Below are 19,961 nucleotides of genomic sequence, written 5' to 3' on the forward strand. Positions count from 1 at the left end.
TTAAAAATGTTTTTGATTTTCTAATTTTTGATTTTTGAATTTTTCAATTTTCCAGTTTTTCGATTTTTCCAATTTTTCGATTCTTCTGCTTTTCTATTTTCAACTCTTACATTTCTCAGTATTTCATTTCTACAATTTGTCGATTTGCAATTATTTGATTTTACAATTTATCTATTTCTCCATCTTCCAGTTATTAGGTTCTGTTCTTTTTTAATTTCTGGATTTTTTATTTTTCGATTTCCCACTTTTTCGATTTTCCATATTTGTTTTTTTAGTTTTTCGATTTTTTATATTTTCGATTTTAAATGTTTAGATTTATCAGTATTTTGGTTTTTCATTTCTTCTATTTTTCAATTTTGTAATTTTTGATTTTTCGATGTATCGGTACCTACTAAAATTTTTTGATTTTACAGTTATTCCTTTTTTTAAATTTTCAGTTTCCCACTTTTTCGATTATTCAATTTTTTAACTTTTCAATTTTGGGATATTTCAATTTTTCCACTTTTAACTTTTAAGGTTTTCAGTTACCAAAACCAAAAAATTAAAAATTCAGTACTTGAAAAATGAAAAATTCAAAAAGTTAATTCAAAATTCAAACTGAAAAGCAGAACAAATGCATACCGAAAAATAAAAAAAATAAAAATTCAGAAATCAAAAAATGAAAGTTTCCGACAGTTGAAAAATCGAGACGAAAAACTGCAAAAGTAAAAATGTTTTTGATTTTCAAATTTTTAATTTTTCAATTTTTCGCTTTCTCAATTACTCAATGTTTCAATATTTATGTTTTTCAATTTTCCTATTTTCACTCCTCTAATTTACATTTCTCATTTTTTTGATTTCTAAATTTTCTGATTTTAAAATTCTCAATTTTTAGGTGTTTAATTTTTCTCTTCATATATTACACTGTCTAATTCTCAATTTTTCGATTGTTTCAATTTTTCAATTTCCCAAGTTTTCGGTTTTTCAATTTTTCAGTTTTTCAATATTTCGTTTTTAGTTTTTCGATTTCTCATATATATTTTCGATTTTAAATGTTTAGAATTCTCAATATTTTGATTTTTCATTTCTTCAATTTTTAGATTCACAATGTTTTAGTTTTTGGATTTTTCAACTTTTGAATTTTGCAGTTCTTCGATTTTACAATTTTCTGAATTTTGATTTTTCCATGTTTCAGTACTACAATTTTTTGATTTACAATGTTTCCTTTTTTCAAATTTCCTTTTTCTCACTTTTTCAACTTTCGAATTTTTAGATCTTTTAACTTTAACAATTAAAAATCCAAAAATTTAATTGAAAAATTAAGACTTAGAAGGGGAACTATTGCATATTAAAGAATTTAAAAAATTAAAAATCGAGAAATCGAAAAATTAGTTTCCAAAAGTTGAAAAATCGAAAAATTCTAAATGGATAAATTCAAAAACGGAAAACGAAGAAACCGAAAAATTAGAAAAACGAAAAATTGCAAAACCGAAAATGTTTTTGATTTTCTAATTTTTAATTTTTCGATTTCTCGCTTTCTCAATTTTTCAGAGTTTAAATGTTAAGATGTTTCAATATTTATGTTTTTCACTTTTCCTATTTTTCACTTCTTCAACTTGTATTTCTCCTTTTTCGATGTTAAATGTTTAGATTTTTCAATATTTTGATTTTTCATTTCTTCAATTTTCAGATTCGCGATGTTTTAGTTTTTCTTTTCTTCAACTTCTGAATTTTGCAGTTCTTCGATTTTTCAATTTTCTGATTTTTGATTTTTCCATGTTTCAGTACTACAATTTTTTAATTTTACAATTTTTCCTTTTTTTAATTTTAAAATTTTTCAATGACTGAAGTCGAAAAATTAAAGATTAAGTTTGAAAAATTAAAAATCTAAAATTTTGATTGAAAAATTAAAACTCAAAAGTAGAATAATTGCATATCGAAAAATTAAAAAAATAAAAATCGAGAAATCGAAAAATTAAAGTTTCCGAAACTTGAAAAATCGAAAAATTCCAAATGGAAAAACTGAAAAATGAAAAACGGAAAATTCAAAAAAGAAATCGAAAAATTGGAAAGATGAAAAACTGCAACATCAAAAATGTTTTCGATTTTCAAATTTTTATTTAATTTTCTCAATTTTTCGATGTTTAAATCTTTAGATATTTCAATATTTATGTTTTTCAATTTTCCGATTTTTCACTTCTTTAATCTGCATTTCTCAGTTTTTTGTTTTCCAAATTTTCTGATTTTAGAATTCTCAATTTTTAATTTTTTTTTCTTTAATTTTTCGATTTTTCAATATTTAATTTTTCTTCGATTTTTGGTGTTTTAGTTTTTCGAATTTTCAGCTTTTGAATTTTGCAGTTCTTCCATTTTTCGATTACTAGATTTTCTGACTTGATTTTTCGAGGTTCCACTATTGTTTTATGATTTTACAATTTCTCCTTTTTCCAAATTTTCTTTTTCTCACTTTTTCGAGTTTTCAGTCTTTGGATTTTTCAATTTTTCTCTTTCTATTTTTCGATTTTTCAACTTTAAAATTTTTTAGTTACTAAAACCGAAAAATTAAAGATCAAGTACTTGAAAATTTAAAAATCTAAAATTTAATTGAAAAATGAAAACTAAAAAGTAGAACCGAAAAATTAAAAAATTAAAAATCCAGAAATCGAAAAATTCCAAATGGAAAAATTGAATAATGGAAAACGGAAAAATGGAAAACGTAAGACATCGAAAAATTGGTAAAATGAAAAATCATAAAATCAAAACTGTTTTTTATTTTCTAATTTTTAATTTTTAAATTTTTCAGTTTTCTAGCTTTTCGATTTTCCAACTTTTCGATTTTTCTACTTTTCTATTTTCAACTTTTAAATTTCTTTCCATTTCACTTGAACAATTTTTCAATTTCATGATTTGTTGATGTCTCGATTTTCAATTTTTCGATGTTTCTATGTTACAATTTTATTTTCCAAAACAGACAGACGAAAACGTGGGACCTACTTTTTCGTACTCTAGGGACCATGAAACATTCAGAAAACATGAAAGTAGCCATTCGTCATAAACATGGATGACTTAAAAACATAGCAAGAGAATCTTCAAATTTATAATGAATAAAATATAAATGGAATGTGATAAATCAAAAATAAGAAAATATCTCTAATAAATACTCTGTCGAAATATCTCTGGGTTTTAGTTCCACATGGCAAGAAATTTTTGGTTTAGAGTGAACTACGGAAATATTTTGTTTTCGTATTTTAATAATTTCAACCACATTTTGAAAATTTTTTCACCACTAGTTACATTTTTTTGTTTTGTTTTTACTTCTTATAATATCTGGGTAATGATTCTTTTCATGTTTTCTCGACGTTCTATAACCCCTACAGTATGCAAAAATAGGTCTCTCATTTCCGCCTGTCTGTCGTCTGTGACGATTTTTGGTAGACAAATGATCTCCGAAACTAATGGACTGATTGTTGTCAAATTTTACAGGAATTTTAGACACGTCGTGTAGATGATAAAACAATAACCAAAATAAAATGTATACATTGTTTATAAACATAAATAATCTGGAACTAATTAGTCAGACCGATGTAATTTTTTAAAAAGTGATGAAATTTTTCCTTATTTACATTTAAAACTTATCAGTTATATTTGTATACATACCACTCCACAGGCTTGTTTAAATACACAAAGATAACTTGTAAGTTTATTGATATGGAAAAATAAAAAAAAAGACTAGAATCGGTGTCCAAATTTACTTAATTCTCGACAATAATCATAAACAACAAAATCCAGAGGCGCCGATTTTTTAATCTTCTGTGGGTGCTCACCTAGAGTATTTACAAGGCTAAACTCTAGTTGGGTTACATTTTTTGTGAAAAAATTTTGAAAACTTAAAGAAGCATTTTGTTAACTATTTTCAAAATCCATCTACACATGTTTCCTTTCTCCGAAAAGCGCCGACTCTAAATCGTCTTTTTTGCAAACCGGGAGTAAAAAACCGGTCTCACACGCCACAACCAAGTTGTTTTCCGATTATTCACCGCTTGTTTGCGGTTCTTTGTTAACTTCCTCGGAAATTAACACCAATAAAGTCGAAAATTCCCCGCTACCTAAACAACTCAATGCACAATTTTTCCTTCGCCTCTCACTCGCTTTTTTTGCTTACGCAGCTACGCATTACGACTCCAAGCCCTAGCTTGCAGAACAGGAAAAGGCCTTATGAAATCGCTCTGGACTTTGGACTTATGGTTTGATCCGAAGGTGTAGCCGCATAATTTCAAATAAGTGCCATTTTTTCCAAAGAAGCGATAAATCGCATTCACTTCCAGCGAGCGCTGGGTTAACCCATCCGTGACGTCACCGGGGATCCACGCCGGCCAGCCCAGACCACTTTCGCGGTAATCGGCGATAATGAGCGTCTTCGGACGCCACTGGACTCCTTATCTTCGACTTAGAGTTAAATCCGTCCGGATACGCTCCGATTAGATAAGTCGGAGTCTTCTCGAGGCGAAATTCAGTCGACGAAATTCAATTTTATCGAATATAATAGTGTTTGGTGCTGGCGAAGCCCGGTGAAGGGGTTCTGTGATCGATATCAGAGGTGGCCCCACTTCTCTTGTCACAGATTTAAAGGCCCGAGCCACCGTTGGATTGACTCTGTGAGTGCTTTGCAGTGATTCGTGCTGGTTGACTCCTGTTGCTTCGGCAGGATCAGTTATCGAGATGGAAGCTAATCAGTTCAAGGATTTCGCGAAGGAGATGATAGATTACGTTTCTGGCTATCTTGAGAATATAAGAGACAGGTGAGTAAAAGTGGTGTGACCTCGAGTTTAGCGGCGATTTGTTTATTTGGGTTTGCAATAGCATGACAAAAGAGGTTTCATTGTGGGCTTTGTTTCGTTATTGCCGAAGGATTGGGGGTCGTTTTGTTCGTGAATAGGATCGTAATCGGTGAAAATAAAAATACAAATTTCGTGGTGCTGCAAAATTCCCATAATTACTAGGAGTATTTATGAAGCAATTATTAGTATTGTAATTATTCTTTAATTCTTTTGTTATTACCTGTAGTTAATAATACTTACATTGAAAGAGATCATTCATTTTAAATTATAATTTTAGATAAATGGGTTTTTTACTTATAATAATCGATACACTTTCATGGTAACCTTAACAATTTTTATTGAACTTAGTAGTAATAATAATAATAATAAAGTAATACGTTTCGAGTTCATAACAATTAATTCGTAACGAGTTTAAAATTTGCATTAACAGTGAATTCTTCACGCTATTCTGTGCTTCATTAAATATGCATATAACGTTTTCTTTTATTTTGTAATTGTTCTTCTATCAGCTATTGAACTTTGCTGGCAAAATTTTATCTCATTTTGTGTTAGCCGATTTTATTTGTCACGGTTTTACATAAATTATGTGATGATAAATGGCAAAGCTTTTTAACAACGATAACCTTCTTATTTGACAGTGTTATCATTTTGTCTTAGAAATAAATACAATTCAAAATGTTGTCTTAGGTTTATCTGTAATAGTTTTTCAATAACAAAATTTCGATTGGATGTAGAATGTCGATTTTTTCCAAAAATTTGAACGCTGAGGGTGGTACAAAGTCAACACAAAAAATTGATTTTCAAGCCGAAATTTTTTTTTAATCACAACGAAATTTATAAGCCAGAATTTTTTGTGTTTTTAAATATATTTTTTAAAAACAAAATTTTTCTATCCTACCCCTATAAAAATTTCGGCCGATTTTAGACAATTTTTGAAATTTAACGAAATATATTTTCTTGTGGATTTCGATTTCTAGTCTTTATACCTGGATTTTATGTTATTTTTGCAAGTTTTCCAAATTCTAAATTTTCCAATTCTTCACAAAATATTTCGGCTTCCAGAAGTTAGTTTCACTTCTTTGATAGCTCCTTACATTTTTCCAAAATCGCTTCCTAAAATATTCTATAAATTTTTTTGGATTTTGAAAAAATTAATTTTCAGACCGAAAATTTTAAATCTTACCTCGAGAGACTGAATACGTTATGGTTTTGGATTCAGCACGACGAAATCTACATATCAGAATTTTTTGTTTTTTTTTTGGCAAATTTTTCAAAATGAAAATTTTTCAATTTTCCAAAAAATATTTCGCCCAATTTTCGAATATTGTTAAAATCCAACCAAAGACATTTGCTTATGAATTTCGACTTCCAGAAGTTAAATTTGTCCTCAGTTCTTCGATAGCTCCTTCCATTTTTCCAGAATGGCTTCCTAAAATATTGCAATTTTTTGGATTTTGAAAAAATTGATTTTCAGACCGAAGATTTTAATAAATCTCACACCGAGAAAATAAATACGTTATAATTTTGGATTCAGCACGACGAAATCTACATGCCAGAATTTTTTGGGTTTTTTGGCAAATTTTTCAAAATAAAAATTTTTCAGAATTTTCAAAAAATATTTCCATAAATTTTTGACAATTACCAAAATCTAACCAAAAACATTTTCTTATACATCTCGACTTCCAGAAGTTGGATTTGGCCTCATTTCTTCGATAGAATCTTCCATTTTTCCGGAATCGCTTCTTAAAATATTGCAATTTTTATCGATTTTGAAAAAATTAATTTTAAATCTTATCTCGAGATCCTGAATACGTTATGGTGTTGGATTCAGCACGACGAAATCTACATATCAGAATTTTTTGTTTTTTTTTGGCAAATTTTTCAAAATGAAAATTTTTCAATTTTCCGAAAAATATTTCCCCCAATTTTCGACAATTGTTAAAATCCAACCAAAGACATTTTCTTATGAATTTCGATTTCCAGAAGTTAAATTTGTCCTCAGTTCTTCGATAGCTCCTTCCATTTTTCCGGAATCCCTTCCTAAAATATTGCAATTTTTTGGATTTTGAAAAAATTGATTTTCAGGCCGAAGATTTTAATAAACCTCACACCGAGATAATAAATACGTTGTAATTTTGGATTCAGCACGACGAACTCTACATGCCAGAATTTTTTGGGTTTTTTGGCCAATTTTTCAAAATGAAAATTTTTCAGATTTTTCAAAAAATGTTTCCGCCAATTTTTGACAATTATCAAAATCTAACCAAAAACATTTTCTTATACATCTCGACTTCCAGAAGTTAGTTTTGTTCTCATTTCTTCGATAGAATCTTCCAAAAAAATTTTAAATCTCACCCGGAGAGCATAAATACGTTATGGATTTGGATTCAGCATGACGAAATCTACATGTCAGAATTTTTTGCGCTTTTTTTGGCAAATTTTTCAAAATGAAAATTTATCAATTTTTCAAAAAGTCGAAATCTAACCAAAGACATTTTCTTATGGATTTCATCTTCCAGAAGTTAGTTTCATCCTCATTTCTTCGATAGCTCCTTCCATTTTTGCAGAATCACTCTCTATAATATTACAATTTTTTGGATTTTGAAAAAAATTATTTTCACAGAGAAAATTTTTAATCTTACCCCGAGAGCTTAATATTATTATTTTGGATTCAACACGACGAAATTTACATGCTAGAATTTATTGTTTTTGTTTTTTTGGCAAATTTTTCATAAACAAAATTTTTCAATCCCTATAAACATTTCGTCCGATTTTCGACAATTTTCGAAATTTAACTAGACATTTTGTTGTGAATTTCGACCTCGACAAGTTAGTTTTGGTCTCGTTTCTTAGATTTCTTCTAATTTTCCAGAATTATTCACTAAATTCCTGCATTTTTGGATTAAAAAAAAATATATATGTATTTTCAAACCGAAAATTATTATTAATCTTACTCTGAGAGTATAAACACGCTATGTTTTTGAAATCAGCACGACGAAATCAATATCCAGATTTTTTTGTTTTTTTTGGCAAATTTTTTACCATCAAAATTTTTCAAAATATTTCCTCATAAACATTTTGGTCGATTTTCTACAATTTTCGAAATTTAACTAATAACATTTTCTTATGGATTTCGACCTCCACAAGTTCGTTTCGGTTTCATTTCTTAGATAGCTCCTTATATTTTTCCAAAGTTATTCGCTAAAATCGTGCATTTTTTGGATTTAAAAAAATATATTTTCAAACTGAAAATATTTATTAATCTTACTCTGAATTCTGAAAGCATAACACGCTATATTTTTGGAATCAGCACAACAAAATCTACATGCCAGTTTTTTTAGGCTTTTTTTGGCAAATTTCTTGAAATCAAAATTTTTCAAAAACTTCCCAACACTGACGTTTCTATACATTTAGCAAACTTTGATACAATATAATTTTGAAACATTTTTTGTAATCCAGATTCAGGTGGAATCGGTAGTTTGGGTTGCCTATTATAAAATCATAAATCGGTCATCTTAGCTGAATAACCCTGTATTTAGAAATTTTGGCCAATTTTCTACAACTTTCGAAGTTTAACTAAAGACATTTTCTTATGGATTGTGACCTCCACAAGTTAGTTTCGGTTTCATTTCTTAGATAGCTCCTTCTATTTTTCCAAAAACATTCACTAAAGTTCTGTTTTTTTTTTTGGATTAAAAAAATATATTTTCAAATCGAAAATTTTTACTCTTGCTCTGAGAGCATCAACACGCTATGTTTGTGGAATCAGCATGACGAAATCTGCATGTCCGAAATTTTTTTGTTTTTTTTTGGAAAATTTCTTAAAATCAAATTTTTTTAAAGATGTCCCTATAAAAATTTCACCCAATTTTCAATAATTTTCGTAATTTAACTAAAGATAAATTTCTTTATGGATTTCGATCGCCAGAAATTAGTTTTGTCCTCATTCTTTGGATAGCTCCTTCCATTTTTTTGATTTAAAAAATATATTTTCAAACCGAAAATTTGTATTAATCTTATTCTGAGAACATAAAGACGCTATGTTTTTGCAATCACCACGACGAAATCTACATGCCGGATTTTTTTAAGCTTTTGTTAGCAAATTTTTTATGATCAATATTTTTCAAAAAATTCCAATAGGTATAATTAGAAATTTTGACAGATTTTCTTCAATTTTCGAAGTCTAACTAAAGACATTTTCTTATGGATTTCGACCTCCAGAAGTTTGTTTCGGTCTTATTTCTTAGATAGCTCCTTCTATTTTTCCAAAATTATTCACTAAAATCCTGTATTTTTTGGATTAAAAAAAATATATTTTCAATCCGAAAATTTTTAATCTTACTCTGGGAGCATTAACACGCTATATTTTTGGAATCAGCACGACGAAATCTACATGCCCGATTTTTTTTGTTCTTTTTTGGCAAATTTGTTGAAATCAAAATTTTTCAAAAAATTCCCATATTGTACAATTTTGGCCAATTTTCAACAATTTTCGTAATTTAACTAAAGATATATGGATTTCGACCGCCAGAAGTTAGTTTTGTCCTTATTTTTTCGATAGTTTCTTCCATTTTTCCAGAATTATTCACTAATATTATTAAAATTAGTTGTGACTCCATTCCTGCGATTGTTCCATTTTTCCAGAATTACTAGACTGTTGTAAAATTTTGGATTAAAAGAAAGAGAGTTTTAAACCGAAAATTTTTAGTCTTATCCCGGAGCATAAACAGGGTTATGTTTTTGAAATCAGCATGACGGAATCTATATGACAAAATTTTTTACCAAATTTTTTAAAATCAAAATTTTTCAAAAAATTTCCCTATAAAAATTTCGGCCAATTTTCAACAATTTTCGTAATTTCATCATACATTTTCTTATGTATTTCGACCTCCAGAAGTTGGTTTCGTCTTCATTTCTTGAATAGGTCCTTTCCAGAATTACTCACTAAAATATTATATTTTTGATTAAAAAAAAATTGTTTTCAAGCCAATTTTTTTATTATATTAGGTACCCCAAGAGAATAAACACGCTATGTTTTTGGAATCAGCATCATGAAATGTATATGCCAGAATTTTTTGTTTTTTGGGAAATTTTTCAAGATCAAAATTTTTCAGAAAACCTCCCTATAAAAATTTCGGTCAATTTGTAAGAATTTTCGTAAGACATTTTCTTGTTTATTTCGACCTTAGTTTCGTCCTCATTTCTTCGATAGGTACTTCTATTTTTCCAGAATCGTTCCGTAAAACATTGCAAATTTTTTGGATTTAAAAAAAATATATTTTCAAGTCGAAAATTTTTAATTTTATCCCCAGGGCATAAATAAGCTATGTTTTTGGAATCAGCACGACGAAATCTATGTCTCAGATTTTTTTATTTGGCAAATTTTTCAAAAATAAAATTTTTCAGTAATAATTTCGGACAATTTTCTACAATTTTCCAAACTTATGGATTTGGACCTCCAGAAGTTAGTTTCGGCCTCATTTCTTCTTCCATTTTTCCAGACTCGCTCATTAAAATATTACAATTTCGGGAATTATCTATCTAATAAAAATCGACACAGACAGATGACAGACGACAGACAGACGGAAAAATTAAAAAAATATGAAAATGTTAAGAATGAACCTTTAAAAATAAAAAAATATATATCACTGATTTTAACATCAACTATAAAAAATCCTGGTTGATCTAAGATTAGTAGCACAAAGTTTGAAAGTTTCTTCAAATTGTCAATTTGAAATTTAAAAATATAGAATTGCCATAAAATGTTCTTTTATTTTTTAGTGTAGATTACGCAGGTGTTCCAAAAAATATACCAAGCGATTTATTCTAATTAATTTAATCTACTTAATTAAACGTAGATATAAAATTATGTTTCATTTTTTAAAAAATACTTGTGATAGTGTATATGCGAGGCAGGTTCTTTGCAAATTTCCTCACAGATTTTTTTAAATATTTGCAGAAAATCGTTGGCAATATTTGTAAATACTTGGCTTAAAAAACTGAAAACGTTTCTACGGTTCAAACTAGTACCTAATCTAAAAAAATTGAAATAAAAAATTCAGTATCAGTAATACTTTTGTAATTAGACTTTGCTCGATTTTAAAGCAGAAAATAAATTCGAAAGTAGTTTTCAGAAGACGTTTCGCAAATTTTTATTTTTGCTTCTTCAGGGTGCCTGAGGTTATACAATCACAAAAAATATTACGAAAATCGACAGACAATTATTAGCTATTTTCAAGTGCAGAGCAAGTTTTATTAATTAACCCTTAACAATCCTTGGCATAATAACTAAGGCTCCGCAACGTCAACTAACTTCTGAATCAATTAACAAAAATATTAAGTGTGTTGGTACCCATATTTCAACTATTGAGAGCACCCGATAAGGTTAGAAAGGTTTTTATAAATACGTATTTGCAAGGCGATATTATTCAGATTTATAAAACCTTCAAGGATAAGTCGAGGATTCTATTTCAAAAACAAGCACAGATAATCAGACATTTTATTACAAAATACAACGTCAATTACAACATAATTTTATAGCACATAGACAAAAAGCGCAAGAATTTAAATCGCGTTTTTTAAACAGTTAGAAAGCCAAGATTATAAATTAATTAACACAATTCAAGATTTTTTGTTCAGAGCTTACTAAATCTGAAAAACGATTTTTAATTTATCATCCGACTCTTTGTTCCAGACGCGTCCTCCCCAGCGTGGAGCCCGGCTACCTCCGCCCCCTCATCCCGGACAGCGCCCCCCAAAAAGGCGACAAGTGGGAGGACGTGATGGCTGACATCGAGCGCGTCATCATGCCCGGAGTAATTACCCGGAACCGCTCCCCGACCACCACTAATCCGAACAATTGCAGGTGACACACTGGCATTCACCCAGATTCCACGCTTATTTTCCGACGGCCAATTCGTACCCGGCCATCGTCGCCGACATCCTCAGCGGAGCGATCGCATGCATCGGCTTCACTTGGGTAATTATCCTTGAGCCTTTTATCCTTTGGAAATCCGGAAATTCGCCTTCCAGATCGCTAGCCCTGCGTGCACAGAGCTCGAGGTCGTGATGCTGGATTGGCTGGGAAAGATGATTGGACTTCCTAAGGAGTTCCTCGCCTGCTCGGGGGGCAAGGGCGGCGGCGTGATCCAGGGCACCGCTAGTGAGGCCACTTTGGTGGCGCTGCTGGGGGCCAAGGCGCGGACGATTGCCGCGATTAAGAAAGAGAAGCCGGAATTGAACGATGCCGATATCGTTGCGAAATTGGTCGGATATACTTCGAGTGAGTTTTTGAACACTAAGGTGTCGGATGTTTTGCTTATGAGAAGTATAAACTTTTGCAGGCCAGAGCCACTCGTCGGTGGAGCGCGCGGGGCTGCTTGGGGGCATTAAATTGAGGGGTTTGCAGCCCGACGAGAAGAACAGTTTGAGAGGGGCGACTTTAGAGGCAGCCATCAAGGAAGACCGTGAAGCCGGCCTTATTCCATTTTACGTAAGTGTCATTACTCTCTCTCTCTCGTTAAAAATCAGTTTCTAATCGACCGGACCTTGACCATATTACAGTTTCTTGGTGGATATTTTATCGTATTTACACAAATGTTGCGAAATTGTTGCGTCATGGTGCAACCGGGTTGCACATTTCAGCGGTTTTGAACGATTTTTATTTGATGTAGGCAACCAGTTATACACGCATGGTTTGCAGAGGCGTTGAAATGTCCTGTAAAAACGAGAGAAATTGACTTAGGACGATAGTTTTTTTTCTTAACAATCCTTATTAGACATATTTTGTCCCTCTTATATTAAAATTTGATTTTCGGTTCTGTTTTCTTTGTAAAAAAAAGGTAAAAACATGCAAAAATGACGACATTTACATTGCTGTTACAACGTACACTTTTCTCTTGAAGTTCGGTATAACATATCCAGTTTTGTCAGATAATTGTAAGATTCGATTTAGAGACTTTTTTGCTGATAACGCACTAAAAAGATCCATCTGGCGAATGACTAATTTTGTTTTCTCGATGTTTCTCCATTTTATAACACATTTTTTGGTTTCTTTATTTCCTTGATTTTTTTTGTTGTTTTTTTTTTGATTTACAATTCTTTATTTATTCAATTTTTCAAATTTTCAGGCTTTCATTTTTCAATTCCATGATTTTCCACGTTTAAAATTTTTCAATTGCAGTTTTTGGGTTTCCAGTCTTCCAATTTTTCCGTTTCTTTAATTTTCAATATTTCGATTTTACAATACATATTTATTATTTTTTATTTTTTACTTTTTCGAATTTTAAGTTTTTCAATTTTTAATCTTTCGATTTTTCAAATTTTCGTTTCTTCAAATTTTCACGTTTGATTTTGACTTCTAAATTTTTCAATTTTTTGATTTGCAATTTTTTTATTTTACAATTTTTCGATATTACAGTTTCTCATTTTTCGATTTTTCACATTCTCAGTTTTTAATTTTTGTCATTTTCAGTTTTTCGTTTCCTCAATTTTTCAAGTTCTCGATTTTTATTTTTCATTTTCTCGATTTTTTTAATTTTCATTTTCTCGATTTTATGTCATAAATTTTCATTTTTTCAATTCCTTTATTTTTTGTTGTTTCTTTCGATTTTTCAATTTTTCGTTTCTTGGATTTTTCGAATTTTCAGTTTCTCAATTTTTCGTTTCCACAATTTTTCATGTTCCCGATTTTTATTTTTCAGTGTGGCGAATTTTTAATTTTTATTTTCTCGATTTATATCACAATTGTCCGTTTTTTCATTTCCTTTATTTTCTATGTTTTTTTTCGATTTTACAATTTTTCATTTGTTCAATTTTTGAAATTTTCAGGCTTTGAATTTTCAGTTCGTCCATTTTTCAATTTTTAAATTTTTCACTTTGCAGTTTTTGGATTTCCAGTCTTCTGATTTTCCAATTTTTTTAATTTTAAATATTTCTATTTCATAATACATGTTCCTTTTTGTTGATTTTTCACTTTTTCGATTCTTAAGATTTTTCAAGTTTTCATTTTGTAATTTTTCGTTTTTTATTTTTGATTTTTCAATTTTACAATTTGTCGACTTCCAAATTTTCCAATTTTTCAATATTACAATTTCTCATTTTCCCATTTTTCACATTCTCGATTTTTAATTGTGCCTTTTTTCAATTTTCCGTCCCCTCAATTTTTTAACTCGCCGATTTTTATTTTGCATTTTCCTGATTTTTTATTTTTCATTTTCTTGATTTTATATCACAATTTTTGTTTTTTCATTTCCTTAATTTTTGTTGTTTCTTTCGATTTTCCAATTTTTCGTTTGTTCAATTTTTCAAATTTTCAGGACGATCGATTCCAATTCGCCGATTTTCCAATTTTAAAATTTTTCAATTTGCAGTTTTTGGGTTTCCACCCCTTTTTTACTTTTTGGCATTTCAATTTTTCGTTAAACTTTAGATTTCTCAAATTTTCGACAGCTTTGTACTTCGATTTCTTAGTTTTTTTTTCAACATTTCGATGTTTTAATTTTTTTTTTTTTTAATTTTTCAATTTTTTTTTCTCGATTTATCGAATTCAGATGTTTGGATCTTTTGTTTGCTCAATTTCTCAATTTTTTTCTATTTTTCGATGTGTCGATTTTTGTATTTCTCGGTTTTCGATTTTCCAATTTTTCGATGTTTTGATTTTTCAGTTATTAGATTTTTAAATTTTTTTTAATTCTGGAGATTCGAATTGTCGATTTTTCAGTTTTTCGATTTTTAAGTTTTAGATTTTCGAATTTTTCTTTTTTGATTGTTTGATGTTTGGATTTCTCCATTTTTCAATTTTGCGATATTTCAATTGTTCAATGTTTTGAATTTTAGATTTTTCGATTTCTGGATTTTTTGATTTTCCAGTTCTTCAATATTTCTATTTTACAATTTTTAAAATTTTGACGTTGGTAAATTTTCAGTTTTCCGATTTTTCGATTTTTTTTTTTTATTTTACCGTTTCTCGAATTCGCAGTTTAGATTTCTCAGTTCTTCAATTCTTCAGTTTTTCGTTTTTTAAACTTTAGATTTTTCAATTTTCGACTGTTTTATACATATTTCGATTTGTGAATTTTTCGAGTTTTCAATTTTTTGAGAACTCGATTTATCGAGATTCGGATGTTTCGATGTTTTGATTGTCTAAGTTTTTGAATTTCGTCGATTTTTCAAATTTTCGTTTCTTCAAATTTTCATGTTTGATTTTCACTTTTGACATTTTTCAAGTTTTCATCATAAAGTTGTTCGATTTTTTATTTTTGATTTTTCAATTTTACAGTTCCTTGACTTCTAAATTTTTCAATTTTTCGATTTGCAATTTTTTAATTTTGCAATTTTTGCGATATTACGGTTTCTCTATTTTCGATTTTTCACATTCTCAGTTTTTAATTTTTGTCATTTTCAATTTTTCGTTTCCTCAATTTTTCAAGTCTCGATTTTTATTTTTCATTTTCCCGATTTTTTAATTTTCACTTTCTCGATTTTATGTCATTAATTTTCATTTTTTCAATTCCTTTATTTTTTGTTGTTTCTTTCGATAGTTCAATTTTTCGTTTCTTGGATTTTTCGAATTTTCAGTTTCTCAATTTTTCGTTTCCACAATTTTTCATGTTCCCGATTTTTATTTTTCAGTGTGGCGAATTTTTAATTTTTATTTTCTCGATTTATATCACAATTGTCCGTTTCTTCATTTCCTTTATTTTAGTTTTTGGATTTCCATTCTTCCGATTTTCCAATTTCTTTAATTTTAAATATTTCTATTTCATAATACATATTTCTTTTTTTTTTATTTTTCACTTTTTCGATTCTTAAGATTTTTCAAGTTTTCATTTTGTAATTTTTCGTTTTTTATTTTTGATTTTTCAATTTTACAATTTCTCGACTTCCAAAGTTTTCGATTTTTCGTTCCTTCAATTTTTCGGTTTGCATCAGTTTTTCAATTTGGCAATTTTTCATTTTTCCCTTTTCCAATTTTTTGTTTCCGATTTTTATTTTTCATTTTCCCGATTTTTTAATTTTCACTTTTTAGATTTTATATCACAATTTTCCTTTTTTTGATTTCCTTTATTTTTTGTTGTTTCTTTCGATTTTACAATTTTTCTTTTATTAAATTTTTCAAATTTTCAAGTTTTTAGCAATTTTTCTTCAAATTTTGAAGTTTGATTTTCACTTTGTACATTTTCTAAGTTTTTATTATAAACTTTTCCTTTTTTTTATTTTGATTTTTCAATTTTACAATTTGTCGACTTCCAAATTTTCCAATTTTTCAATATTACAATTTCTCAAATTTCCTTTTTTCACATTCTCGATTTTTAATTTTGTCGTTTTTCAATTTTCCGTCTGCTCAATTGTTCAACTCCCCGATTTTTATTTTGCATTTTCCTGATTTTTTATTTTTGATTTTCTCGATTTTATATCACGATTTTTTGTTTTTCACTTCCTTAATTTTTGTTGTTTCTTTCGATTTTCCAATTTTTCGTTTATTCAATTTTTCAAATTTTCAGGCCAATCGATTCTAATTCGTCCATTTTCCAATTTTTAAATTTTTGAGTTTGCAGTTTTTGGGTTTCCACCCCTTTTTTACTTTTTGAATTTTCAATTTTTCGTTAAACTTTAGATTTCTCAAATTTTTGACAGTTTTGTACTAATTTTTTTTCCAACTTTTTCAATTTTTTTTATTTCTCGATTTATCGAATTCAGATCTTTGGATGTTTTGATTGCTCGATTTCTCAATTTATCAATTTCTCAATTTTTTTCTATTCCTCGATGTTTCGATTTTTGGATTTCTCGGTTTTACGATTTTCCAATTTTTCGATGTTTCGATTTTTCAGTTATCCGATTTTTCAATTTTTCTAAAACTTTGAGTTTCGATTTCTCCATTTTTCAATTTTGCGATATTTCAATTGTTCAATGTTTTAAATTTTAGATTTTTCGATTTCTGAATTTTTTGATTTTCCAGCTCTTCAGTATTCCTATTTTACAATTTTTCAAATTTTGACGTTGCTAAATTTTCAGTTTTCCGATTTTTCGATTAATCTATTTTTTGGTTTTCCCATTTTCGACTTGCGAAGGTTTCGATTTTTCAGTTTTTCAGTTCCTCAATTTTTCGATTTTTCAGGCTCCAGATTTTTCAATTTTTCGATTCTTTAGGTTTGCAGTTTTTCGGATTTTCGATTTCCCAATTTTTCAGTTTTTTAATTTCCCAATTTTTGGATATTTCGTTCAATTTTGTGAATTTTCTTAGTTTTTCTGAATGATACCACCTTAACTTACTTTTCCAGGTTGTGGCCACCCTCGGCACCACCTCCTCGTGCACCTTCGACAACCTCCAAGAAATCGGCCCCGTCTGCAACGACAACTCCGTCTGGCTCCACGTGGACGCCGCCTACGCCGGCTCCGCCTTCATCTGCCCCGAGTTCCGCTACCTCATGACCGGCATCGAGCGCGCCGACTCCTTCAACTTCAACCCCCACAAGTGGCTCCTGGTCAACTTCGACTGCTCCACCATGTGGCTCAAGGAGCCCAACTGGCTCGTGGACGCCTTCAACGTGGACCCCCTCTACCTGAAGCACGAGCAGCAAGGCGCCGCCCCCGACTACCGCCACTGGCAGATCCCCCTCGGACGCCGATTCCGCGCTCTGAAGCTGTGGTTCGTGCTCAGACTCTACGGAATCGAGAACCTGCAAACCCACATCCGGAAACACGTGGAGCTGGCCCACTACTTCGAGTCGCTGGTGGTGTCCGACGAGAGGTTCGAAATCACCGAAGAGGTCGTCTTGGGGCTGGTTTGCTTCAGGTTGAAGGCGTCCAACGAGGTGAACGAGGCGCTGTTGAAGAGGTTGAACGGCAGAGGGGTGATCCACCTGGTGCCGTCGAAGATCAGGGATGTTTATTTTTTGAGGTTGGCGATCTGCTCGAGGTATACGGAGAAGGAGGATATTGATGTGTCGTGGAAGGAGGTGAAGGAGGCGGCTGATGAGGTTTTGAAGAAGTGAAGGGCTGGAAATTAGGGCGTTAGGGCGTAGTGTGTGTATAAAGTATTTATTTTAGTTGTTATTTAAGGTATTTGTTGTTGACATGAAAGACCAAAAAGACATGGACCAAGATTTACCAAAAATAAAGATTAAGCAGCAGAGTTTTTGTTTTATTACTACTCATGAGTACCAAAAAATAGTAAAATTCCATTCTACATTATTTATTTATTTATTTATTTATTTATTTATTAATCATGTTACGGATTACTCCAATTTACACAGATAAACTAAATAAATGTACAAAAAGACAGAAACATATAAGCACTTATATCTAACTTATATCTAACCTAACACTGACTTAGACATAACTCATGAGCAAAATTAACGGCAATTATTGTTAAGAATAGAAAGGAATTCACGTCTGAATATATGTTTTGAATTCTGGAAAAGATCAAACTTTTCTATGGATGCAAATTTGTTTCCAAGTTCCATTAGTCTATTAATTGGATTATTAAAAGCAAAATTTGTTTTTAACGAAGAATGGACTCTAAAAATGTTTACACTGCGTGTGTTACAAACCGAAGGATCGGGAACATAGAAATCCAATTGTGATAATATTTTAGGGCTAACAATATGAGCATTTATGATACCATGTAAAAGGCAACCATCCGACAGTATCCTCCTTGTATGCAAAGAAGGCAGGTTTATGAAATTGGTGATGATCTCGTATTGGCCTTTATGGTGGGGCCAATGCATTCGGAACTCCAAACATCTAAGAAACTTCTTTTGAATTCTTTCCAAATAATCATTATCCGTCTTATAAAAGGGAAACCATATTGGTGAACAATATTCCAAATGCGAACGTACGAGGGAACAGTAAAGTGTCTTTAAAGAGAATGTAGATAACATGTGACAGTAACATGGCCATACAAAACCCAACATGTTCATTGACTTTTTGAAAATATAATCGTAATGAGATTTAAAAGACAATTTTGAATCAAACACCACACCGAGGTCTTTTATTTCATTTACTACCTTCAAGACACTGTCATTTATTCTATAGGTATGTTGGTATAAATTTTTTACTTTACAGAATGTTATAACATAATATTTATCAGTATTTAAAAACAATTGATTCCGATTACACCAGTTATATACGCTATTTAAATCAGATTGTAATTCCAACGCATCCTGAGGAGATTTAATAAGTTTAAAAATTTTCAAGTAATCAGCGTAAAGTAAAAAATTAGAATATTTGAAACAAAATTGTAGATCATTGACAAACAGCAAAAATAATATTGGACCACAGTGTGATTCCTGAGGTACACCAGAAGTAACTTCAAAACTGCGGGATATAAAATTGCCAATTCTAATTTGTTGACGTCTGCCCGATAAAAACGAAAACAACCAATCTACAGTGGAACTGTTAAACCCTAGTTGACTCAGTTTAGAGATCAGAATGTGATGACTGACCCTATCAAAGGCTTTTGCAAAGTCGGTGTAAATGGAATCCACTTGAGACCTTACTTGAAATGAATTATTAAGAAACACGTAGTAAGACAATAAGTTTGTAAGAGAAGATTTACCTTTACAAAACCCATGTTGATGAGTAGATAAAATCGAAGAAGAAGACCACTGTAGTTGTTTCGCAATAATGTAATCTAAAATTTTGGGGATTACTGATTGGTTGCTCACCCCTCTATAGTTTTCTACTTTGGTTCGTGCTCCCGATTTAAAAATCGGAGACACATAAGTACACTTCCAAACATCAGGAACTTTGGATTCCATAAGGGATGATTCAAACAATAGAAACAGTGGAACAGCCAAAGTACAAATGCATTTTTTTATAAGCATACTTGGAACACTGTCGGGGCCACAGGAATAAGAAGATTTAAGATTGCTAATATTTTGAAAAACATCCAATAATGTTACCTTTAATCCACTATCAAAGACTTTTAAATTAGGTGAATTATTATTTTGTAAATTTGTTGTGGGATCAGTAACATAGACTGTAGAAAAATATTCCGCAAACAGATTGGAAATATCTGCTCCATTGTCCGCTTTCTTATCTTTTAATGACATGTAATTAGGAATCCCATTATCCTTGTTCTTATTACGAGTATATTTCCAAAAATAATTTGGGTTAGATGTAACACTAACATCAACTTGG

The 19,961-nt window shown here is 30.2% G+C and overlaps 1 protein-coding gene across 1 annotated transcript; it reads left to right on the forward strand.

Annotated features, from left to right (window-relative positions):
* Nucleotides 1-4,457: 4,457 nt before the first annotated feature.
* Nucleotides 4,458-17,952, forward strand: LOC135136929 (aromatic-L-amino-acid decarboxylase). Its single transcript, XM_064066413.1, has 6 exons — nucleotides 4,458-4,778; nucleotides 11,512-11,632; nucleotides 11,683-11,796; nucleotides 11,850-12,099; nucleotides 12,161-12,309; nucleotides 17,099-17,952. The coding sequence occupies exons 1-6, from the start codon at nucleotides 4,699-4,701 to the stop codon at nucleotides 17,810-17,812; spliced, it is 1,428 nt and encodes a 475-aa protein (XP_063922483.1). The 5' UTR covers nucleotides 4,458-4,698; the 3' UTR covers nucleotides 17,813-17,952.
* Nucleotides 17,953-19,961: the final 2,009 nt, after the last annotated feature.

The sequence above is a fragment of the Zophobas morio genome, unplaced genomic scaffold (genome assembly GCF_036711695.1).
Source record: "Zophobas morio isolate AGI-343-1 ecotype UQ-CSIRO unplaced genomic scaffold, CSIRO_AGI_Zmor_V1 ptg000028l, whole genome shotgun sequence".
Lineage (NCBI taxonomy): Eukaryota > Metazoa > Arthropoda > Insecta > Coleoptera > Tenebrionidae > Zophobas > Zophobas morio.